The 20,023-nt window shown below is 36.8% G+C and overlaps 4 protein-coding genes across 6 annotated transcripts; 1 reads left to right on the forward strand and 3 right to left on the reverse strand.

The window, feature by feature from the left end:
* Positions 1-5,338: 5,338 nt before the first annotated feature.
* On the reverse strand, positions 5,339-6,235 carry LOC148587763 (uncharacterized). Its single transcript, XM_088512804.1, has 2 exons — positions 5,482-6,235; positions 5,339-5,373 (listed from the first exon to the last, which is right to left on the reverse strand). The coding sequence occupies exons 1-2, from the start codon at positions 6,233-6,235 to the stop codon at positions 5,339-5,341; spliced, it is 789 nt and encodes a 262-aa protein (XP_088368930.1).
* A 2,840-nt stretch (positions 6,236-9,075) lies between these two features.
* On the reverse strand, positions 9,076-10,099 carry LOC132175291 (uncharacterized). Its single transcript, XM_059587182.2, has 2 exons — positions 9,650-10,099; positions 9,076-9,169 (listed from the first exon to the last, which is right to left on the reverse strand). The coding sequence occupies exons 1-2, from the start codon at positions 10,065-10,067 to the stop codon at positions 9,108-9,110; spliced, it is 480 nt and encodes a 159-aa protein (XP_059443165.2). The 5' UTR covers positions 10,068-10,099; the 3' UTR covers positions 9,076-9,107.
* Positions 10,100-11,646: 1,547 nt separating this feature from the next.
* LOC132167322 (uncharacterized) lies at positions 11,647-13,957 on the reverse strand. The gene is made up of 3 exons (XM_059578262.2): positions 13,828-13,957; positions 12,163-12,441; positions 11,647-11,845 (listed from the first exon to the last, which is right to left on the reverse strand). The coding sequence occupies exons 2-3, from the start codon at positions 12,413-12,415 to the stop codon at positions 11,811-11,813; spliced, it is 288 nt and encodes a 95-aa protein (XP_059434245.1). The 5' UTR covers positions 12,416-12,441; positions 13,828-13,957; the 3' UTR covers positions 11,647-11,810.
* An 801-nt stretch (positions 13,958-14,758) lies between these two features.
* LOC132167166 (uncharacterized) lies at positions 14,759-19,658 on the forward strand. 3 transcript variants are annotated; one of them, XM_059578068.2, is made up of 4 exons: positions 14,759-15,002; positions 16,938-17,056; positions 17,918-18,884; positions 19,037-19,658. In XM_059578068.2, exons 3-4 carry the CDS (start codon positions 17,947-17,949, stop codon positions 19,464-19,466), a joined length of 1,368 nt encoding a protein of 455 aa, XP_059434051.2. In that variant the 5' UTR covers positions 14,759-15,002; positions 16,938-17,056; positions 17,918-17,946; the 3' UTR covers positions 19,467-19,658. The 3 variants fall into 3 exon arrangements, with proteins under 3 accessions (XP_059434051.2, XP_059434052.2, XP_088369154.1); XM_059578069.2 differs by having other exon boundaries at positions 19,040-19,658; XM_088513028.1 differs by lacking the exon at positions 16,938-17,056.
* The last annotated feature ends 365 nt before the right edge of the window (positions 19,659-20,023 follow it).

Raw genomic sequence — 20,023 nt, forward strand, 5'->3', positions numbered from 1 at the left:
GAAGTGGCGCTTCCTTTCTCCGAATCAGATATTAGAGATTTCTCAACGGATTTGGAAGCTTCACCACCAGCACCGTTTGATCTAAACGCCTGAAAATTGTCAGACGTATCAATGGACACGGCCACGTTCTCATTTCTTTGCATTGTCACCGGTTCTGGAGGCCGAGTGCCCACTTCTTCCTCCGCATCGAACCGGAAAGTTGGATTCATTCTAGAGAGAGAAAATAGAAGATTAGAGGGACAAAGATACCAAACAGACATATTCTACTGAGTTTCTAGTTAAAGCTATAATGAAAGAGAGACCTTTAATTTATTAGAGTTTGCAGCGAGAGAGAGGGAGAGAGTGGCTCCGTGCAGATTGGAGAGAGAAAATTCACGGCGAGAGTGTCCGTACTGTTTACAGGAAGAAATTCGCAGCGATGAGAGAGGGAGAGAGAGAAGGCTATTTATATGTACGTGCGTACGTGGATTGTGCCAGCTAGGATTTTGAGAGAATCAGGAAGCATGGTAGTTTGTTGCAGTTTCAGTTTTGGCAGTCAGGGAGAATCAAGAAGTTTGAGTTGCAGTTTACAGTTTTGGCAGTTAAAGGAGAATTCAAGAAGTCTGAAAGTGCACACTTCAGTGGCTTGGAGGGTAGACGACACCCCTCTCTTATAGTGTGGCTTACTATATAAAGGAAAGTCTCATGCAATTGATAGAATATTGAATTCTCATGGTTATAAACTATTTTGAACTCTTAATCCTAGCTAGTTCTTTTTGGAGAGAAAGAAAAATAAATCCTAGCAAACCCCTACTTTGAATTCTCTTTGCTCTTGACATCACACGATCTCGAGAAGCCCGAACAACAATTTTTCATCATGTAACCGCTTCATGTTGCCCTTTGAGATGACCGAATTACTTGTTTGACCAATTTCCTAACCTTTGAATGGTTTTATACACTAAAGATATTTTGTTTTGGGTCTATTGTTGGAGAGCCCACCCCTTTTTCAGTTTTTGGTTCCCCGGCCCACTTTTTCTTCCTTTCGGATCAAGAGTAGTATATAATCATTTTCCTTATTCAATTAGAAAAAAAAAAAAAAAAAATCATCAATCAAGTTTTCGCAAGCCTTAATTACGTAAGTTTTTTTTTTTTTTTTATATTTTTCAAATTCTATTCAATATTTGATGCAAGTTAATGTTGTAGTTTTTGGTGTCCAATAAAACTATGTAAAATATATTCATCTTTTAAGTTTTTGTTTGATTGCATAAATCATAGAGAAATGTTTGGTTTCGTTCTCTTACATATCTCTTGTTCATTTCTATATAAGAGATGTACAAATCTACTATTAAATCTGTAAGACCTGTAAGATATTGAATATATATAAATGCTAATTAACAATATAATTAGCAGCGGAAATTTAATATATATATATGTATATGTACCTCCAGCCATTGCTTTGCTCAAGCAGCTTGAAGAACGACTCCACAGCAACCAATTTGAACTAAACAATTTTATTGAGAGGTTCTTCTGACCTATGCCTACCAGTGAGTGCCAATTGATGGAATACACAGGCCTTATTTATAGGTAGGTCAGGGGACCCTCAATTAGAGCTGTTACCTTAATTATTCCTCCCATCAAGGAATAAAAATCAAATCAATACAGCTAATTGATTCCACAAAATAAAATCTTTAATGAAATCAAATACTTGTTCCACAAGAATTAAATCAGTGATTTAATTCAGAATATTTGATTGAAATCAAATACTTGTTCCACAAGAATTAAATCAGTCATTTAATTCATAATATTTGATTTACATAATAAGCTTCAAATTGGAATAGAATATTGAACACCGTAATTTTATAATTACAATAATATATGTGACATAAAGGGACATACTTAAATGGAATTTCTTACATTCTCCCACTTGGCCCTTATGACACATAAATTCCTTATGGTGTTCAGTTCTATGATTTGGCCAATACTTTATCTATTCCAACCATTCATGGAATCCTCCCACTCATTCAAGGAATACTACACACGAATCATGGCGGTAAAGCTTTTATGTAATAAGCCGTCCCTTCCATGTATCATGATGTCTAATACCTCCCTAAATGAGTACTTTATGGATAATGTACTTAATGAACGAACTTCCTATAAGTCATTCGGGTCCAAACTTAATTTTTATCCTCATGGATAAGATAATAAATGTGCACAAAACTTTATTAAAATAACATGATGTCTATAGACTGAATAGAAAGAACTAAGTACAAAATGAATCAATGAGCCCCATATGCTCCACATGACTTTTAAACTGTTTTACCGGTAAACCTTTAGTCATGGGATCCGCAATCATCAGTTCAGTACTAATATGCTCAATGAATACTTCATTCCTTTTAATGTTCTCTCTCACACGAAGGTACTTGATGTCGATATGCTTACTTCTGCTTCCACTTTTATTATTCTTAGAGAAGAAAATGGCAGCACGATTATCGCAGAAGATCTTGATTGGTCTCGCTATAGAATCGACAACCTTGAGACCACTAACAAAATTTCTTAACCATAATGCCTGTGTAGTGGCTTCATAGCATGCAATAAATTCTGCTTCCATTGTAGATGTAGCAATTATAGTCTGCTTGCTGCTTCTCCAAGATATAGCCCCTCCAGCAAGAAGAAAGATATATCCTGAAGTAGACTTCCTGCTATCCACACATCCAGCAAAATCTGAATCTGAATATCCAACCACCTCCAAATGGTCAGTGTGTCTGTATGTCAGACTGTAGTCCTTGGTTCCTTGCAAATACCGCATCACTTTCTTTGCAGCTTTCCAATGTTCCAATCCTGGGTTGCTTTGATATCGACCCAGCATTCCAACTGCCATTGCAATGTCAGGTCTAGTACAGACCTGTGCATATAATAGGCTGCCAACTGCAGATGCATATGGGATACTTTTCATCTGTTCTTGTTCCAATGCATTCTGGGGACACTGATTATTACTGAATTTATCCCCTTTAATGATAGGTGCTATAGAAGTTGAACAGTTCTTCATTCTGAATCTCTCTAAAACCTTTTCAATGTAAGCCTTCTGAGACAATCTCAATATTCTTTGATTTCTGTCTCTGTGAATCTCTATGCCAATGACATATGAGGCTTCACCCAAATCTTTCATTTCAAAGTTTTGAGAGAGGAACTGTTTGCTTTCTTGTAGCAAACCTAAATCATTACTTGCAAGCAAAATATCATCTACATATAGGACTAAGAAAATAACTTTACTCCCACTGACCTTAAGGTATATGCACTGATCAACAAAGTTCTCAACAAAACCATATGAGGTAATAACTTTGTGAAATTTGATATACCATTGGCGGGAGGCTTGTTTTAGCCCATAAATAGATTTCTTTAATTTGCAAGCCTTCTGACTGTTATCATCAAATCCTTCAGGTTGTTTCATGTATACCTCTTCTTCAAGATCCCCATTTAAAAATGCTGTTTTCACATCCATTTGATGTAGCTCTAGATCAAAGTGAGCTACTAATGCCATGATTATTCTAAATGAATCCTTCTTTGATACTGGAGAGAAGGTTTCATGATAATCAATGCCTTCCTTCTGAGTAAATCCCTTGGCCACAAGTCTAGCCTTATACCGTTCAACTTTACCAGAAGCATCTGTTTTGGTTTTGTAAACCCATTTGCAGCCTACGGCTACAGCTCCCTTTGGTAAGTCAACGAGATCCCAGACTTGATTTTTAGCCATGGATTCCATCTCTTCCTTCATGGCATTGAACCAAAATGTGGAGTTATCTCCACTCATGGCTTGTGAAAATGATTTTGGATCATCTTTAGGCCCAATGTCAAAATCAGACTCTTGGAGGTATACAACATAATCACTAGGGATTGCTGGTCTACATATTCTAGAAGATCTTCTTAATCCTACTTCCTCCCCATTTGGAGGAGGTTGAGTAGGCTCATTCAGAACCTGTTCCTCAGGAGTTGGCTGTTCTGAAATTGATTGTGGTTCAAGGAAATCATTTTGATTTTCCCTAAGCACAATCAAACGTCCTTCATGTGAAGGAGTTTCAGTCAACTCTCGTGCTTCCTCTAATTCAACCATTTGAGGATGAGCACTCCCACAAGGTTCAGTATCCTCTATAAATTTTGCATTTATAGACTCAACAATTCTAGGACTATGCGAAGGACAGTAAAACCTAAATCCCTTGGAGTTAACTGCATAGCCCATAAAAAATCCGCTGGTTGTCCTTGGGTCTAATTTCTTTAGACTTGGATTGTAAATCCTTACTTCAGCAGGACAACCCCATATGTGTAAATGATTTAAACTTGGTTTCCACCCATTCCATAATTCAAAAGGTGTCTTGGGGACAGCCTTGGATGGAACCCTATTTAAAACATACACAGCAGTTTTTAAGGCTTCACTCCATAAAAATAAAGGGATATGGGATTTACTCAGCATGCTCCTAACCATGTCCATAAGTGTACGATTCCTTCTTTCTGCTACACCATTTTGTTGTGGTGTGCCAGGCATCGTGTATTGAGCCACAATACCTTCCTCTTCAAGGAATTTCGCAAATGGACCTATCATTTGTCCCTTTTCTGTGTACCTACCATAGTACTCTCCGCCTCTATCAGATCTTACGATCTTGATTTTCTTTTCCTTTTGTTTCTCTACTTCTACCTTATAGGTCTGGAAAGCATTTAATGCTTCAGCCTTATCATTTAGAAGATAGAGATACATAAACCTTGTATGGTCATCAATAAAAGATATGAAATATCTTTGACCATTTAGGCAGGGAGTAGGAAAAGGTCCACAGATATCAGTGTGTATGATCTCAAGAATCTCAGAACTCCTTTTGGCACCTTTAGTGGTCTTGGTGGTTTGCTTTCCCTTTATGCAATCCACACAAGTACCAAGGTTTGTAAAATCAAGAGTTTTTAAAACTCCATCATTCACTAACCTTTTGATTCTCTCAATGGAGATATGTCCTAATCTCCTGTGCCATAACAAAGCGGAGTTTTGATCCATTAGACTCCTCTTTATGCCAACATCAGTATGCAATGATAAATAATTGTTTTCAAAGTTGGGATCTAGATCAATTTTGAATAAACCATCAATTTTATTCCACCACCAATCAATTGTTCACCTTTAAAAATACTAAAAGTTGAATTGATAAACCAAAATCCAAAACCCATAGCATCCAATTTGGAAACTGAAATTAAATTTCTAGAAAATTCTGGAATAAAAAATACATTTTCAAGGTCTAAAACATATCCAGATTTCAAAATTATTCTAAAGGTCCCAACAGCTTCTACTTGTGAAAATAGTTTGTTTCCTGAATAAACACGTTGTTCATTGCTTGCTGGCTTCCTTGTTGTGAGAAAACCCTGCATTGAGTTGACAATATGGATTGTAGAACCCGAATCAATCCACCATGTATTATTAGGAGCCTCAACAAAAAAAAGATTCATGACACACTAGAGATATAAGATTACCTTTTCTTTCGAGCCACTTTATATATTTTTGGCAATCTTTCTTCATATGCCCTTCTTTCTTGCAAAAGTAACAAGTATCCTTCTTGCCAATTTTCTTGATTGGCAACTTGTTCTCCCTTTTGAAGTTTTGGGCATGCTTGCCTCTCTTGGTCTTTCCCTTTGCATGAATAGCCATATGAACACCTTCTGGCTTCTCATGCTTTAACCTCTCTTCCTCTTGAACACACATGGTCAGAAGTTCATTTACTGACCATTTATCTTTATGTGTGTTATAGGATATTTTAAAAGGAACATACTCAGAGGGAAGAGAGTTCAAAATGAAATGCACCAAGAATGACTCAGATATGTCAATCTCTAGGGACTTGAGTTGAGCTGCCATGTCCCTCATTTCCATAATGTGCTCACGCACACTTCTGGAATTATCAAAGGACTTGCTTGATAGTTTCTTCATTAGGGTGCTGGCTAAGGCCTTGTCGGAACTCACAAATTGTTCCTCAACTGCCTTAATAAATGCCTTAGCCTTAGTGCATTCAGGGATGGAACCCCTGATGCCCTTAGAGACATGAGATTTCATGAACATTAGACTTAAGCGATTTGATCGCTCCCACCGTTCATGTTTAGTAATCTCTTGTAGCGTACTTTCCTCCGTGAGGGCGGGTGGTTCGTCCACACGGAGCGCCAAGTCAAGCTCCAAACACCCCAATGTGAAAAATAAATTTTCTTTCCAGTCAGAAAAATTGTTACCATTAAGCATTGGAACATGAAAAGTTCCATCCATTAAAGCAGTAGGAATAGCTGCAATAACCAAGGAAAATATTTTAATGCTATGAAATAACTTTATTTAAATTAACCAATGTTAACTTAATGGTAAATTTCAACCTACCTGTGGGCAAAGGTTGCATCATGCATGAAATTTACTCTTTATTAATAAGACTAATAGATTTAGCATTAATAAATAAAATTTTCCGTACCTGTGGGCCTAAGAGAAATTTTATTTTTAATGTTAAATTTACTATCTTATTCTAATTAATTCATAAAAATAAAAACGTCCCTGTGGGGATTGGCAAATTAAATTTATGAATTAATTACAACATGATGTTAATTTTCTGTATGAAGTTCACATATATGATCTTGATGCAATTATCATCATAAAAATCGGGATGCTGTGGCTCTCCCAAAAATTATTATGATAATCACGACTTCATTAACATCATTAACTATATAGATGCCAAAAAAATAAAATTCCCAAGAATAAAAGACAAAACCATCATGTTAGTGGGTAAACAGTATTTTTCCAAAGTACAACCGGATAGTGTCCCAGATAAGTGAGGGGGCGCACAACGGCACACTTAAGTCCCAAGACTTACCTTGCCAGAGCTTTCCGATTGCAATTATGAATAGTACCATAAACATTCACCAACACATGAGGCTTAGTTAATTATTCTCAGGTCCAGGCATCAAACAATTTATTTAAACAATATAAATAAAAGAATATATTTAATCTTAAGTCTATGCATTAAAGAAATAATAATTTCAATGCTAAACAATTTAAATGATAACATATATTAAATTGCAACATAAAAGCATATGAAAATGCATAGCCTAATGGTAGAATGTCTTAGGCCCTTTAACTTTGAGAGCCCAGGTTCTAATCCCACCTGAGCCCCTTTTGTGTTTTTTTTTTGTTTTTTTTTTTTTTTAATCCGGATGGGCCAGCTACTCTAAACCAGGTTGGGCTACTGGAATAGGCTAGCTGATCCGGGTTGGGCTTCTAAGGGTCAGCCCACTCAATGACCAAGGTGTTTTTTTTTTTTTTTTTTTTTTTTTAAACTGAATTGGGTTTGGGTAAAGTAAAGCCCATACCCAATGGCCCAAAACCACTAGACCCGGTTTCCTTATGGGTTTGAAAACCCTACCCGGCATCCTTAAGTTCCAACCCGAAAATACCCAAACCCAGCCGCCGCCCTCTTCCTCAAGCGCCGGCCACCAGAGCCGTCTCCCTGATGCGTCGGCCACCAAGGACCGGCGCTCCGACCAGACGACAGGCAACCCCTTAGGGCTGCCGCCGTCTGCCTTTATAGGTGATCCCAGCGAAGAGCCACCATTCCGGCGCGAGCAGATGGTGGAGATCGAGATCCTACCGTCGTCCTCAGCCTGGAGCAGCGTCCTTACGAACACCGGGTTCGAAAAAAAACGCACTCCGCTGCCGATCCTTTATGGGCGGCCCGTGATGGGCCGCTCCTCACTTGCATGTGGTAGAACGCCACTAACGGTAGGGGAAACGGGCGTTCCAGCCAAGATGCCCAGTCACCGGAGCTCATCAGTGGCCAAAGATTTGGCGGCCACTCCATCTACTCAACCACGGCTCAAGGTTGGTTCACGGTGCACTTTGGCGTGGGTTTCGTATCGGGTTAGTTTCTCCAGTAACTCCGGCCATAAAAGAAATTGGTTTAGTCCAAAATAGAACATGTACGAAACTAAATGCTTTATGCTCCTCGCCACAATTTTGTTTCAATAATCAATAAACAAAATAAAGTATTATTGAAACAAAAAATAAAATTTTATAGCAGGCATATCTCAAAATTAAACTGAGCAAATATGGATTAGAGGTGGCTCTGATACCACATGTAAGATATTGAATATATATAAATGCTAATTAACAATATAATTAGCAGCGGAAATTTAATATATATATATGTATATGTACCTTCAGCCATTGCTTTGCTCAAGCAGCTTGAAGAACGACTCCACAGCAACCAATTTGAACTAAACAATTTTATTGAGAGGTTCTTCTGACCTATGCCTACCAGTGAGTGCCAATTGATGGAATACACATGCCTTATTTATAGGTAGGTCAGGGTACCCTCAATTAGAGCTGTTACCTTAATTATTCCTCCCATCAAGGAATAAAAATCAAATCAATACAGCTAATTGATTCCACAAAATAAAATCTTTAATGAAATCAAATACTTGTTCCACAAGAATTAAATCAGTGATTTAATTCAGAATATTTGATTGAAATCAAATACTTGTTCCACAAGAATTAAATCAGTCATTTAATTCATAATATTTGATTTACATAATAAGCTTCAAATTGGAATAGAATATTGAACACCGTAATTTTATAATTACAATAATATATGTGACATAAAGGGACATACTTAAATGGAATTTCTTACAAGACCTACATATAAGTCTCATAGATTCAATGTGACTTTAAAAAATCAAACACATCTCTAAATCATATCTTTTGCATGAAAAATTTGTTTATACAACTACTCTCATATATGCATAATACATCGATAATATACTCATCTTTATACGGTCCTTCTTAGCCTTAATCGTTAAAAGATAAGAAGTAAGGGTATAGCTAACAGAAACAAATCTTTTTTCACTTAATATTGCACAAAGAAATCAAGTCCTCAAAACGATCCGTCTCTTTAGAACAAACTTTAGAACAGAGATGCAAAATGTGTGCAACATAATTAATGCTAAGACCTACAAATCTTTAGCACTAAAATTACTTTCAGCTTTCTTTAATTTACAGCCTTTGGTATCATCAAGTAATCGTCCAAAAGATACTCCATTCTCTGCAATAGAAGAGCAAAAATATGTTGGATCCATTGCTACGAGTGTCCACGCCGGCCTCTTTCATTCACCTCATAGAGCCCCGATAAAAATGTTAAATCTGTCACAAAATAAAATAATTTTATTTAATTACTTAATTATATGTCTAACATGCCTCTTATCCTTATGTGAGCCTAATTAAACCACTTATGCCAGTCAATTAATTAGTATCGAAAATGATTTAATTAAGTCTGTAAAATGTTATAATTACATAGAGAAGGCTGCTAAATAAGTTAGACCGAGAGGGAAAAAAAAAAAAGAAAAAAAAGAGGTAGGACTAACTCTCCTTCATAAAACATTAAAACTGTTCATTATGAGATAAATTCTGGTTAATTATGGGTCGCCAAGAAAAATTATATAAATTGTTGCAGTGTGAAAAAAAAAAAAAATACAGGGGAATTGAAAATCCGATCTTTTTTAGCCTAATTAATGAATTTACGCACAATACTAATTAATCGAAAAAATAATTTAATAATAATAATAACCTAAAAAAGCGTATTAAAAAGAAGAAGAAAAAAAATAAAAATCAGAAAAGGTTTACCAGGAATTGGTTTGGGACTAGTAGCAAGGGCAATACAGTAACCTTCGTCATCAGACCCAAACGGTTCTTTCTGATCTTCTTCGTCCTCGAAATACCCTCCATTGGTTTTTTCGATGAATAAATACGCTCCATTGTTGTTCTCCACTTCTTCACTATTCTTGGGCACAGCCATGGCCTCATTGTTGTTTTCCTTCGATTGGGAACGACATTCCCCTTTCTCCAAATTAGAAGCTTCACATTTCACAAGCGGACTTCGAAGACTCGCTGAATCAGATGTTAGAGATTCCTCATCGGATTCCCAAGCTTCAACCACGTTCTTATTTCTCTCCATTATGACCAGTGCCGCCTCTTTAGAAAGATTAGTCTCCGTCGTGGCCGGTGCCGGAGCCAGCTCTGGAGGAAGATTACTCTCTGTCATTGTGGCTGATGGCTGGCTCTTGAGGAAGTCTGTTGTGGCCGGTACCCACTCCTGAGGCGGAGAGGCCTCTAAGTCTTCATCCTCCGTAGAGGACGATTCCGGCTCTTGAGGGAGAGAGTCTTCCTCCGATGAGGAGGTAGGTGGAAGTATAAGTAATCTCCTACGAATTCTAGCGAGAGATGGGAGAAGTTGTCAGCGAGAGTTTCTGTAGCAGCTAAGCAATCTCCTACAAATTCTAGCGAGAGATGGGAGAAGTTGTCAGCGAGAGTTTCTGTAGCAGCTGAGATTTCCAGAGAATCGGGAAGTATTAGCTTGTTGCCGTTTTATTTTTGGCAGTTGGGGAGAGAACTCAACAGGTCTTTGAGTTGCAGTTTACAGTTAGTTTTGGCGGTTGTGGAAATTGCAATTGTAATGTAGGGACCATTTTTTTATTTTCCTAAAGTTAATGTGACTTTTAAAGTTATCATTGGATCAAAATTCAAGTATAATTCATATAAAATTTAATGGTGATTTTAAAAGCCACATCAGCTTTAAGAATTAAAATGATAAAAAGATGGTCCATAATATTAGTCAATTACAATTATGATGAATTAGGCGTTTATTTTTTGGGTATTTATGAAGATGCCACTGATCTATTCACACCTACTTCACATTGTTGATGTGGCGTAAGTTGAACCGCTACTTCAACAAACAAAACTCTTTACATTCATTTAACTAAGGACACCCTAACTTTTTGAAGTGAGTGTAATAAAATAAATGTGAAATATAGTATTACTTATCAATCAATCATTCTAGGGGAAATGCATGATATTTCTAAAAGTATTTTCCTCTTAAATATAACATTATTGTTGCCAAAAAGTAGAATGGGGGGACAGAAATCAATTCAAATTTGCCTTAATTTGAAGTAAAATAAAAATGACTCAATTAATTAATCAAAATGGACTACTTGTATTATTACTATTATTATTTTTTAAATCAATTTATCTTATCTGTATTTTTAGTACACAAAATAGAAACCTAAAATATGGTATAGTTATTGGATTAGTGGGTTGCGGGTTGCAGCTTATTTTGCAGGACATCTATTCAAGGGAATAAGATTGCTTGGAATTCTCTGAGAGAGGGGGTCTCGGGCCCAAAGTGCCTTGGGCAAGTGAGCCCCACACCCTAGACTGTCGAGACCTACCAAGTACCCCGAATCTCACACTCTCATCTCTCATTCCATGCTCGAATTCGCTAGAAGCGAGCAAAGAATTCTAGGGGATCGGGATCCCTATTCAAATATGGGTAAATTTTACATTGTTGTGAACCCATTACAACCTCCTTTTTTTCAGGCCTGACCAACTGTATGCAAAATAGAACACAAAGCACCAACATATGAGTAAGGAATATAATTATATATATCCATACGATATTCCACTATAGAGAAGGTTATTAAGTTAGACCATGAGAGGAAGAATTGCTGACCAATAAATTATTCTCACTTAATGCACAAAGAAATAAAGCCCCCAAAACAATCAAGGAAAACCTGTAATTCAATTTTCCAAATTTGCTTCAAGGTGAATAAATGGACAAACTTAGGAGATAGAAAGTGTGTAAAATATAAATGCTCAGACCAACTCTTTAGCACTAAAACCACACTCAGCTTTCTTTACAGCCGTCGTATCATTAAGTAACCCTACAAAAGTAGAAGAAATTAAAAAGAAAAGATGGTCTAGAGGGGACTCTTGGAATGCTATCCAGGCTCTACTTGTCGAACTCCCATATGACGCCTCCATCCTCTACAATATAAGAACAATGAAATTCTAAGCAATACAATGCGAAGATTAACAAAGAACAAATATAGCAGATCATATCGCCATTCTTATAGTAGGAATATGTCTCTATTTGTTACAAAGTTCAGAAGAAGACTGTAATTCTAAGCAATACAATGTGAAGATTAACACCACCTGTCATCTTTTCTTTTTCTACTTTCTTATTTCTCAAAATTTCAACTTAGCATTTATGAACTACCAAATGCAGCAATACCCTCTTACTAGTTCTCAACAGATTGGTGTCTAATGCTAGAAATGCAGAGAATAATAAGTCAGGGGCATACCTTTGACTTTCTTGTTTATCCAGATCTCCAACAGCATACCGGCACCAACTCCACCCGCAATACATGCTCCATAGAAGGCAATGGCAGATGGTAGGGACCTTCGAGGAAGGAAATAGCATTCTGGAATCTGTCTAATCTTTTTTGGCAGCCGCTTCTTTATAACTGGTTTAGCACCAGGATCTTTCTGTATGTCACTACCAACGGCTTTCCAGTCAACCCCTTTGAACGGGTCTTTTGCCTCTTCAGTTCCCATGGTAACCCGTAGTTTGCCTTTCAAGTCTGCAAAACCAAAGCCATAAAATCATATGTGAAGTCCAGAAACAGAGGTGGGATAGAAACACAGCATAAAAAGAACCAGAGATTATGACAGTGACAAAAGAAACTCAAAGTTAACATTCACACACAAATGGGCAGGTGCTGGCAGCATATTTGCCCAATAACAGCAACTTTATAAGGCAATAACTGTAATAGATGAAGGATTTCTTTTTGGATAAGTGTTAAAATATAATTAAATGGTCAAATTCATTATTTCCTATTAGTTTAAACTTTTGCGAAAAACAATGATTTAAGATGATACAAGAGGTGTAATAGCTGAAAATTTTCTTTTCAAAAAATTGTTAGAATGTTAATTAAAGGGTTAAATTTACCATTTCCTATCAATTTTAGGACAAATATTGATTTAATATGGAATAAGAGTAGTAGTCATGAGTTCAAACCCTGACTCTATAATGTATCTCCTATTTCAATTAAATATACCATGTAATCTATGGTTCCACACATGAAGGAGAGTAATATAATACCGATTAAATGATTAAACTCACAAATTTCTATCAACTTCAACTTTTAGGACAATTGGTAATCTAACAATAAGTAACAAATTTTATTAGAAAAGCACAAGAAGTTGTGCCACCCTAGTATATAGGAAGCATCCAAGAGTACTAAAAAAAAAATAATGAAAATTAAGATTTGAAGTTTAGCAACTCCACAAGATCAAAGGGAGCGCCGGCAACTCTTGTATTACGCTTCGGGAGGGTGGTTTGCAATCCAATCATATAGCTTCACAGCCGAAATTGAACTTTCATATCCCTCAAACATACCAATTTTTTTCCTCTCCAAATTCACAACATCTAAGCCAATGGTGTGCATCATACCAAATTATGCTAATAGCAGAAGGAACTTATAATCTAATTTACTGTCATTCTTTTCATGAATGAAATGCATTCTACGGAAGGTCATAGACATTTTAATTTTACCGTGAAAAAGTACCTAAAATTAATCTCTCAAGGCCATGGCACCACAATAAAGATTTAGCATCTAACACATCAGTTGAGCCAAAAAGCAAACCATAAAGATACCTGCGGTGCGGGAAAGCAGAACCCGCGAAACGTAGAAAACAAAGAGGGAAATGGGAAGGGCTTAATGAACTATGATTCACACCCCCAAAGGTAATTTCAGAACCCCTAAAACGTAAGAGCAAACCCTTCAAACACAATCTTCTGTTGATTTTTCAGCAATCAAATGGAGCATGGACTAGAAATATCCCAAAAACCATAAACCCAATAACCAACTAACTGGGGTAATGTTGGATAGCACAGAGATTTCGTTATTATACCAATTAAATGTAAGCACAAACAAGCTCAAAATAATCAAGAACGTTGAATTTACCTTAGATTTTGAAGTAACGCTAATTTTCTAAAACTCCGGCGTCCTAGCCGGTAAGAGGGTAGCCGGATGGAGGTTAGTGGTAGCTCGAAGTGGCGGCTTGTGGTGAGCGTCCCCCACTGGCTTTACTGAATTTTTTTTGCCCAGAGTACTGAAACACTTTGTAAGGCTTGTACAATTAAATGGGCTGAGCTGAGCTGAGCATGGTCCAAGTTAAGTCAGCTAAGTCCAGTCAGCTCGGCCCGTGCTGAACTTTGGGCTATAGATCCTGAGAAAGCTCATCCCAGCCCAAACTCAAAGAAAGAGAGAGAGAGAGAGAGAGAGAGAGAGAGATCCTATGGCATTTAAAAAAAAAAAATTAATTGGAACATGAAAGAGCATATGACAAATACAAGGAAGAGGAGCTTAACGTGCATTAGTTAGAAGGAGGACGTGATTTTTGAGTCCTCTCAAATGTGACGTGATTTTTAAAATTATTAATAAATTAAAATTTAATAATAATTGTTTTAGATTCAATTTATGAAAAAAAAAAAAAATGTAAAGCAAAATGCTTAGCATTCTTTATTGTTAATTTATCAATTTCATAGAAGAAGCCGAAAATAGTGGTTGAATACCTGATCGTGACCTTATAAGATTTTCGTAAGTGGCCATATTTGTAAAGTTGGTGTAGTTGTTAAAAAGGAAAGATAAGGGGTCTTATCTCGTAGCAACCTAATGGACCCACTCTCACACTTTTAATTTCCCACTTGACACGTGTCAATCAGGCGTTTGTTGGTATATACAAAATGGGACCACCATGGTCCTTATTGGTCCATGCCAGATGCAGCCCATGACAAGTCGAATGCGGAAACGGCGCCGTATTCGAGCTCTCTCTCTCTCTCTCACGGTATTTAAGTGTTGGTGAAATATAAAACGCTATCCATGCAACTGCAAACCCACACGACAGAGAAGCAAATGATAACTGACAAACAAAAGGAGAGCCAAAGCCAAAGCCAAGGCCTTGTCTGACATGCCTCATCTTCTACCTTAGTCCTGGAATTGGATTCTCCAACCCTCCGAAACGGTGCTGTTTTACGTCAGATAGCTTCAAATTGATCCTATCGATGGTACCCAGTACTTGCCCATCTTCATCAAACTTTATCCAAACCAATCCAATCTCATTCAGTATCTCTCTTTTGGTTTGTTCTCTGTCTTTCTCTGTCTTCCATTTGTTTATTTCTTAGCTTTTGTGGGATTATTTTAGTTTCTCATGAGTTTTTTTTTTTTTTTTCTTTTCTTGGGTTGCTTCTGAGTTTTGGTTATTTTGAGTCTGTTTCTAATTTGTAGATAGCAACAGTAATTATAACATCGATTGGGTTCTTTCTTCGACACGAAGATCTGGATAACTTTATCCAATTGTTATGATCAGAAAAATTCATTTGCTTTCATTACAAGATCTATGAACTGTGCGTATTAGGTGGGTTATCATGTGATTTAGTAATTGCATTGGGGTTTCTCATGACAAGAGGGTTACCGTGAATTGAAGATTTGAAGTTTTCTTCCAGGGAAATATACTTCTTTTTCTTTATATCTGATTATTTGATGGCTCATTTTCTTCTCTGGCAAAAACTTGTTTAGTCCTATTTTGAACTCCTTCCCATGGAAGAGCTAAATGTTACTTTATCTAAAATGGCTCTTCAAATATTTAAAAAACCCTATACATTGAATTAGCTAAAAGAAAATGTAAAATAGATATTTGATTGGAAGAGCTAAAAAAAAAGCTAAATATAACAGCACTTTTCAATGGAGCTATTTTATTTTTCATTGTTTCTCTCACCTATTTTCTCTTTTTCCCAAATCTTTTCCTACTTTTTATCTGCATGTTCTTTTTTTCTCAAAACTTTTCTCATTTTTCCTCACATGTTCTCTTTTTTCCAAAACTTTTATTGTTTTTAATAATATTTTAATAGAATAGATAGAAATATAGCTAATCGAATGTAGATGCATTTAAAAATAGCTTAGTTAAACTAGATAAAAGTGAGTTTTGAGAAGTCATTTTACATAAAAATATGGCTCCTCCATTGGGAATGTTCTTAGAGCATTCCCAATAGAGGGGGCTATGTTTTTATGCAAAATAACTTCTCAAAACGCACTTTATCTAGTTTAGCTAATGAATTTTTAAAGGTCTCCTACATCCAATTAGCTATATTTTTATCTATATCATTTAAATATTATTAAACGTGTGAAAAGTTTTGGAAAAAAGAAAAAAACAAGTAAGAGAAACAATAAAAAATAAAATGGTTCCCTTGAAAAGTGTTGTTACATTTAGCTTTTTTTTTTTTTTTTAACTCTTCCAATCAAATATCTATTTTACATTTTCTTTTGGCTAATCCAATGTAGAGGGTTTTTTAAACATTTGAAGAACCATTTTAGATAAAAGTAACATTTGGCTCTTCTATTGGAAATACTCTTATATTGTATAGTTACTTCTAGTTCTCGAGCTAATTTTTTCAATGTATTCTCTCAACCCTCAGTTATTTCTTGATATCTAATTAACAGTATATTTTACAGTCGGCTTGTACTTCAGGGGAAATACTGGTTCTCTATGAATTTTCATGCATCTTTTGGTGTGTGTGTGTGTGAAGTACATGCATCTAAAGTCCTTCTAATTACTCCTTTTTTTTTTTTTTTGGCAATGCCCATTAGAGCTGGTTTTAATAATATGCTAGCTTGTGCTGTGCACTTGACCATGTTGTTAACCATTTTGGATCTTTAAGTTTTTTAATATATGTTTTTTCTATTTGCTTTGGATTAACTGCAAATGACATTAAGAAGCTTGTCTTCTGCTTATGCTGCTCTCCAGTTTGTTGGCAGATTCATTTGATGTTTTCTTTAATGATATCTCGTTTTGATTTCTATGCCCTTTTTAGTAACCGGAGACAGCATATCTGTCACTTGTATAGCAAAGAGAAACTTTTGTAAACAGGGTTTCCTGTATTAGAAGTTGGTTTGAATGTCACATAAGTGAAGTATGCACCTGGCTCTCCTTTATGTGGTAAAGGTTAAGGATGAGATTTTCTTATTCATTGTTTTTGCACAAGACTTATGACAAGGGTATGGTGGTGGGGTTGCAGATCCTTCACTAAAGAAGCATTTTGGCTGTAGTTAGCGTGACTGGTTCGTCCCTGGTTGGCCAGAAAAGCCAGCCTTACCAGGATGCCAAAAGATTGCCAGCTTCATAAGGCCGAGCATTGTAAGTCACTGGTTGGAAAAGCTTAACTCCTTTAAACTTATACCTAATCATTCTCATCAATCTCTTTATGCTTGATTTATGCTTTTGAGGTTTTCTTTTAACAGTTCAGAATTTGATTAGCACATATTCTGATGAAAGCATCATCTGTAATGAAGGATGCTATCTGGTAAATTTAAACTAGTAGTTTGTTTACCAATTTCTAGACCTTATACTCTACAGGAAGTAGAGTGAATGGTTTTGTTCTTGAGCACTGGATCATTAGGGAATAGGAACAGAAAACTGGAGAACTCATGTCTTTGAAGGTGATTAAAAAATTTATGGATTTCATTCTAATTTCTCAATTTCACCCGTCACCATATAGACTTATCCACTCTGAGAGAGCCAGAAGTTGTAGAAAAGGTGGAATATTGGCACATCTTATTCTTAGTTACTCATCAAATATGTTTAAATGATAATAGACACACGGTCAAAAGCATTTAAAAAACAATTTGTTCTGGCGTGGTCTGACAATGATCCTAACTAATAAGCTAAAGACTTCTCCCATGTGCTAAAACCTTTTCTTATTTTTTCACCTAAGTTTAGAACCTCACCTTTCATACTTTCTTTTCCATTTTGATTGTTTTTTTCCTTTTATTTTTTAATTCTTCTGGGATTAGGGCTATTCGAGGAGTAGGATCATTTTTTGTCCTCTACAACTGAGAGCAAATATCCTAGTGCAAGTTTTGTCTAAATGTTCAGTGGACGAGTAACTTTCTACTTTTTTCTAATTAAGGAAGAAGCTCTTACATGTTTTGTACTTGTAGGGATTATATTCCTATTTGGATGGTCGCTATCAAATCTTAACAAATTATAGTTTTACAGAGTAAAATGTGTCAAAGAAAAGGAGAGTGATGGCGGCAGCAGAACTGAGAGCTGCATGGCAGAGAACAGCTAATCGGTGCTTTGTCCAAGAAGATGCCAAAAGAGCTCCCAAGTTAGCTTGCTCCCAGTCATCATCTTCAGCATTTAAACAGGTTGATGCTGAACCTACCAATGCAGTAGATGGGCCAGATCATCCTGCCTTGGGTTATATGCCTCTTAATAGGAATCCTTCGCTTTCAAATCTACCCCCTGACACACAATGGTGGCTCCAAGTGCATTCTAGCTATGGGTACCAAAGGGATTTAACATATGTTCAGGTAAATGAATTGGAGGCAATAGTGGAAATCTCAAGAGGAGCTGGCACTGAAAATTCAACAACTAAGTTTGATGAGGTCGAGTCGCTAAAATGGGACATTGTTCATGTTGATGATCACAAGAACTGTGAGTCTTTTCTTGATATGCAATGTGGTCTCTCTGTTTCTTGTATGAAAAACACTCCTGGAGTCGGAAAACAAGAGGTAAAGGCTCTGTATGGTAAGAAATCCGAGGAATATCTTGAACTACTGGACACGAGGGAGAAATATGAACTTATGCATATAGATCCTGTTGGTTTTCCAGTTTCCAAACAAGGCAATGAGGTTTGCGAAGGTCCAGAGTGGTTAGGGGCTGATAAGACAGAGCCGTGGTGGCGAACAACAGATAAAGACGAATTGGCCTCATTGGTCACGAAGAAGTCACATAACCATATTGAGAATTGTGATCTTCCCCCACCACAGAAATTGTATGTTAGGAGACACCCATATGAGCATATTGGGTGCTTTGACGATGATGATGCATTGGCATCATCTTTTGATCGGAAGGCCCAAACTCATGCGCAGGGTTGTCCTGTTTCTGGGGAAACACATGTAGACCAGGGGGTTTCTTGTGAAGAAGGGTGTTCGCAATATGGTTCTGAGAAGTCATTCAGGTATTGGTTCAGATTAACGTCAATTTACTCCGGCATGACATCATTTTGAGTTTGTTAGTCAAGCTTATAGAACTTGATATATTTTGCGCATGTTATGTACATTTTGTTATATTCGTTTGCTTAGATTTTTTGTGTGACTTGCAATTTAAAAGCAGTTTTAGTACAAACAGCAAGGATATGACAGGGATGCAGCAAGTCTCTGAAGGTGACACTGGCAAAGCTCAGCTGATGGAAGCACTCCACCATTGCCAAACGCGTGCAAGGGAAGCCGAAAAGACAGCAAAGCAGGTTTATGCTGAGAAGGAGCACATTCTTAAACTCTTCTTCAGACAAACTGCACAACTTTTTGCCTATAAGCAGTGCTTCCAACTTCTGCAGCTAAAAACCCTTCCATGGATGCCGTACAAAGGTAGGAAACAACAGAAGAGCTGGCAGAAGGCTACAGGGGGGAAAAGAGTCAAGCGAGGGCGACCACAACATGATCTCACAAAATACGCTGTTGCTTTTGCATTGGGATTGGGTCTTGTTGGTGCTGGCTTACTCGTGGGATGGACTGCAGGGTGGATGTTACCTCCTTTCTAGTGTACAGAGCTAGCAAAACCCTGCTTCTTGTGAAGATTGATTTACAGGGGGGAAGTAGTCGCTATGATTTTGTATTTTATGCATGTATTCACTTTGATTCTTATGTTGTCTGATGTAGATTCTCTGTTATACCTTGTTTACAAATGTGTGATGAGATACATGTAAATAAGGGGAAATGTTCTGCAACACAAATTTAGTTTGTATATTTTCTCTAGTCATAGTTTCGCACCATAAATTTTCCTTCAGACAAGCATCATACCACCCATGTACACCGGGGGTGGTGCAGCCACCTCCAAGTAATCTGTATATTCTCTTTAGTCATAGCTTCGCATTCACAGATTTTCTTTCAGACAAGCATCACACAACCATTGTACACTGGGGGTGCCGCAACCACCTCCGGTATTTTGCACGGGTGGCAGCCCACCAATATTATGTTTTGATTTTTTTTTTTTTCTTAAAAAATAGGTTGGAAAAATAATCATGGGTTTTTTGAAAAATCTATTATGTTCCTCAAGGAATATCTTAGTCATTCCCATGATGATAGCTTTTCTAGGTAT

Source organism: Corylus avellana, chromosome 2, assembly GCF_965113065.1.
Source record: "Corylus avellana chromosome 2, dhCorAvel1.hap1.2, whole genome shotgun sequence".
Taxonomy (NCBI): Eukaryota; Viridiplantae; Streptophyta; class Magnoliopsida; order Fagales; family Betulaceae; genus Corylus; species Corylus avellana.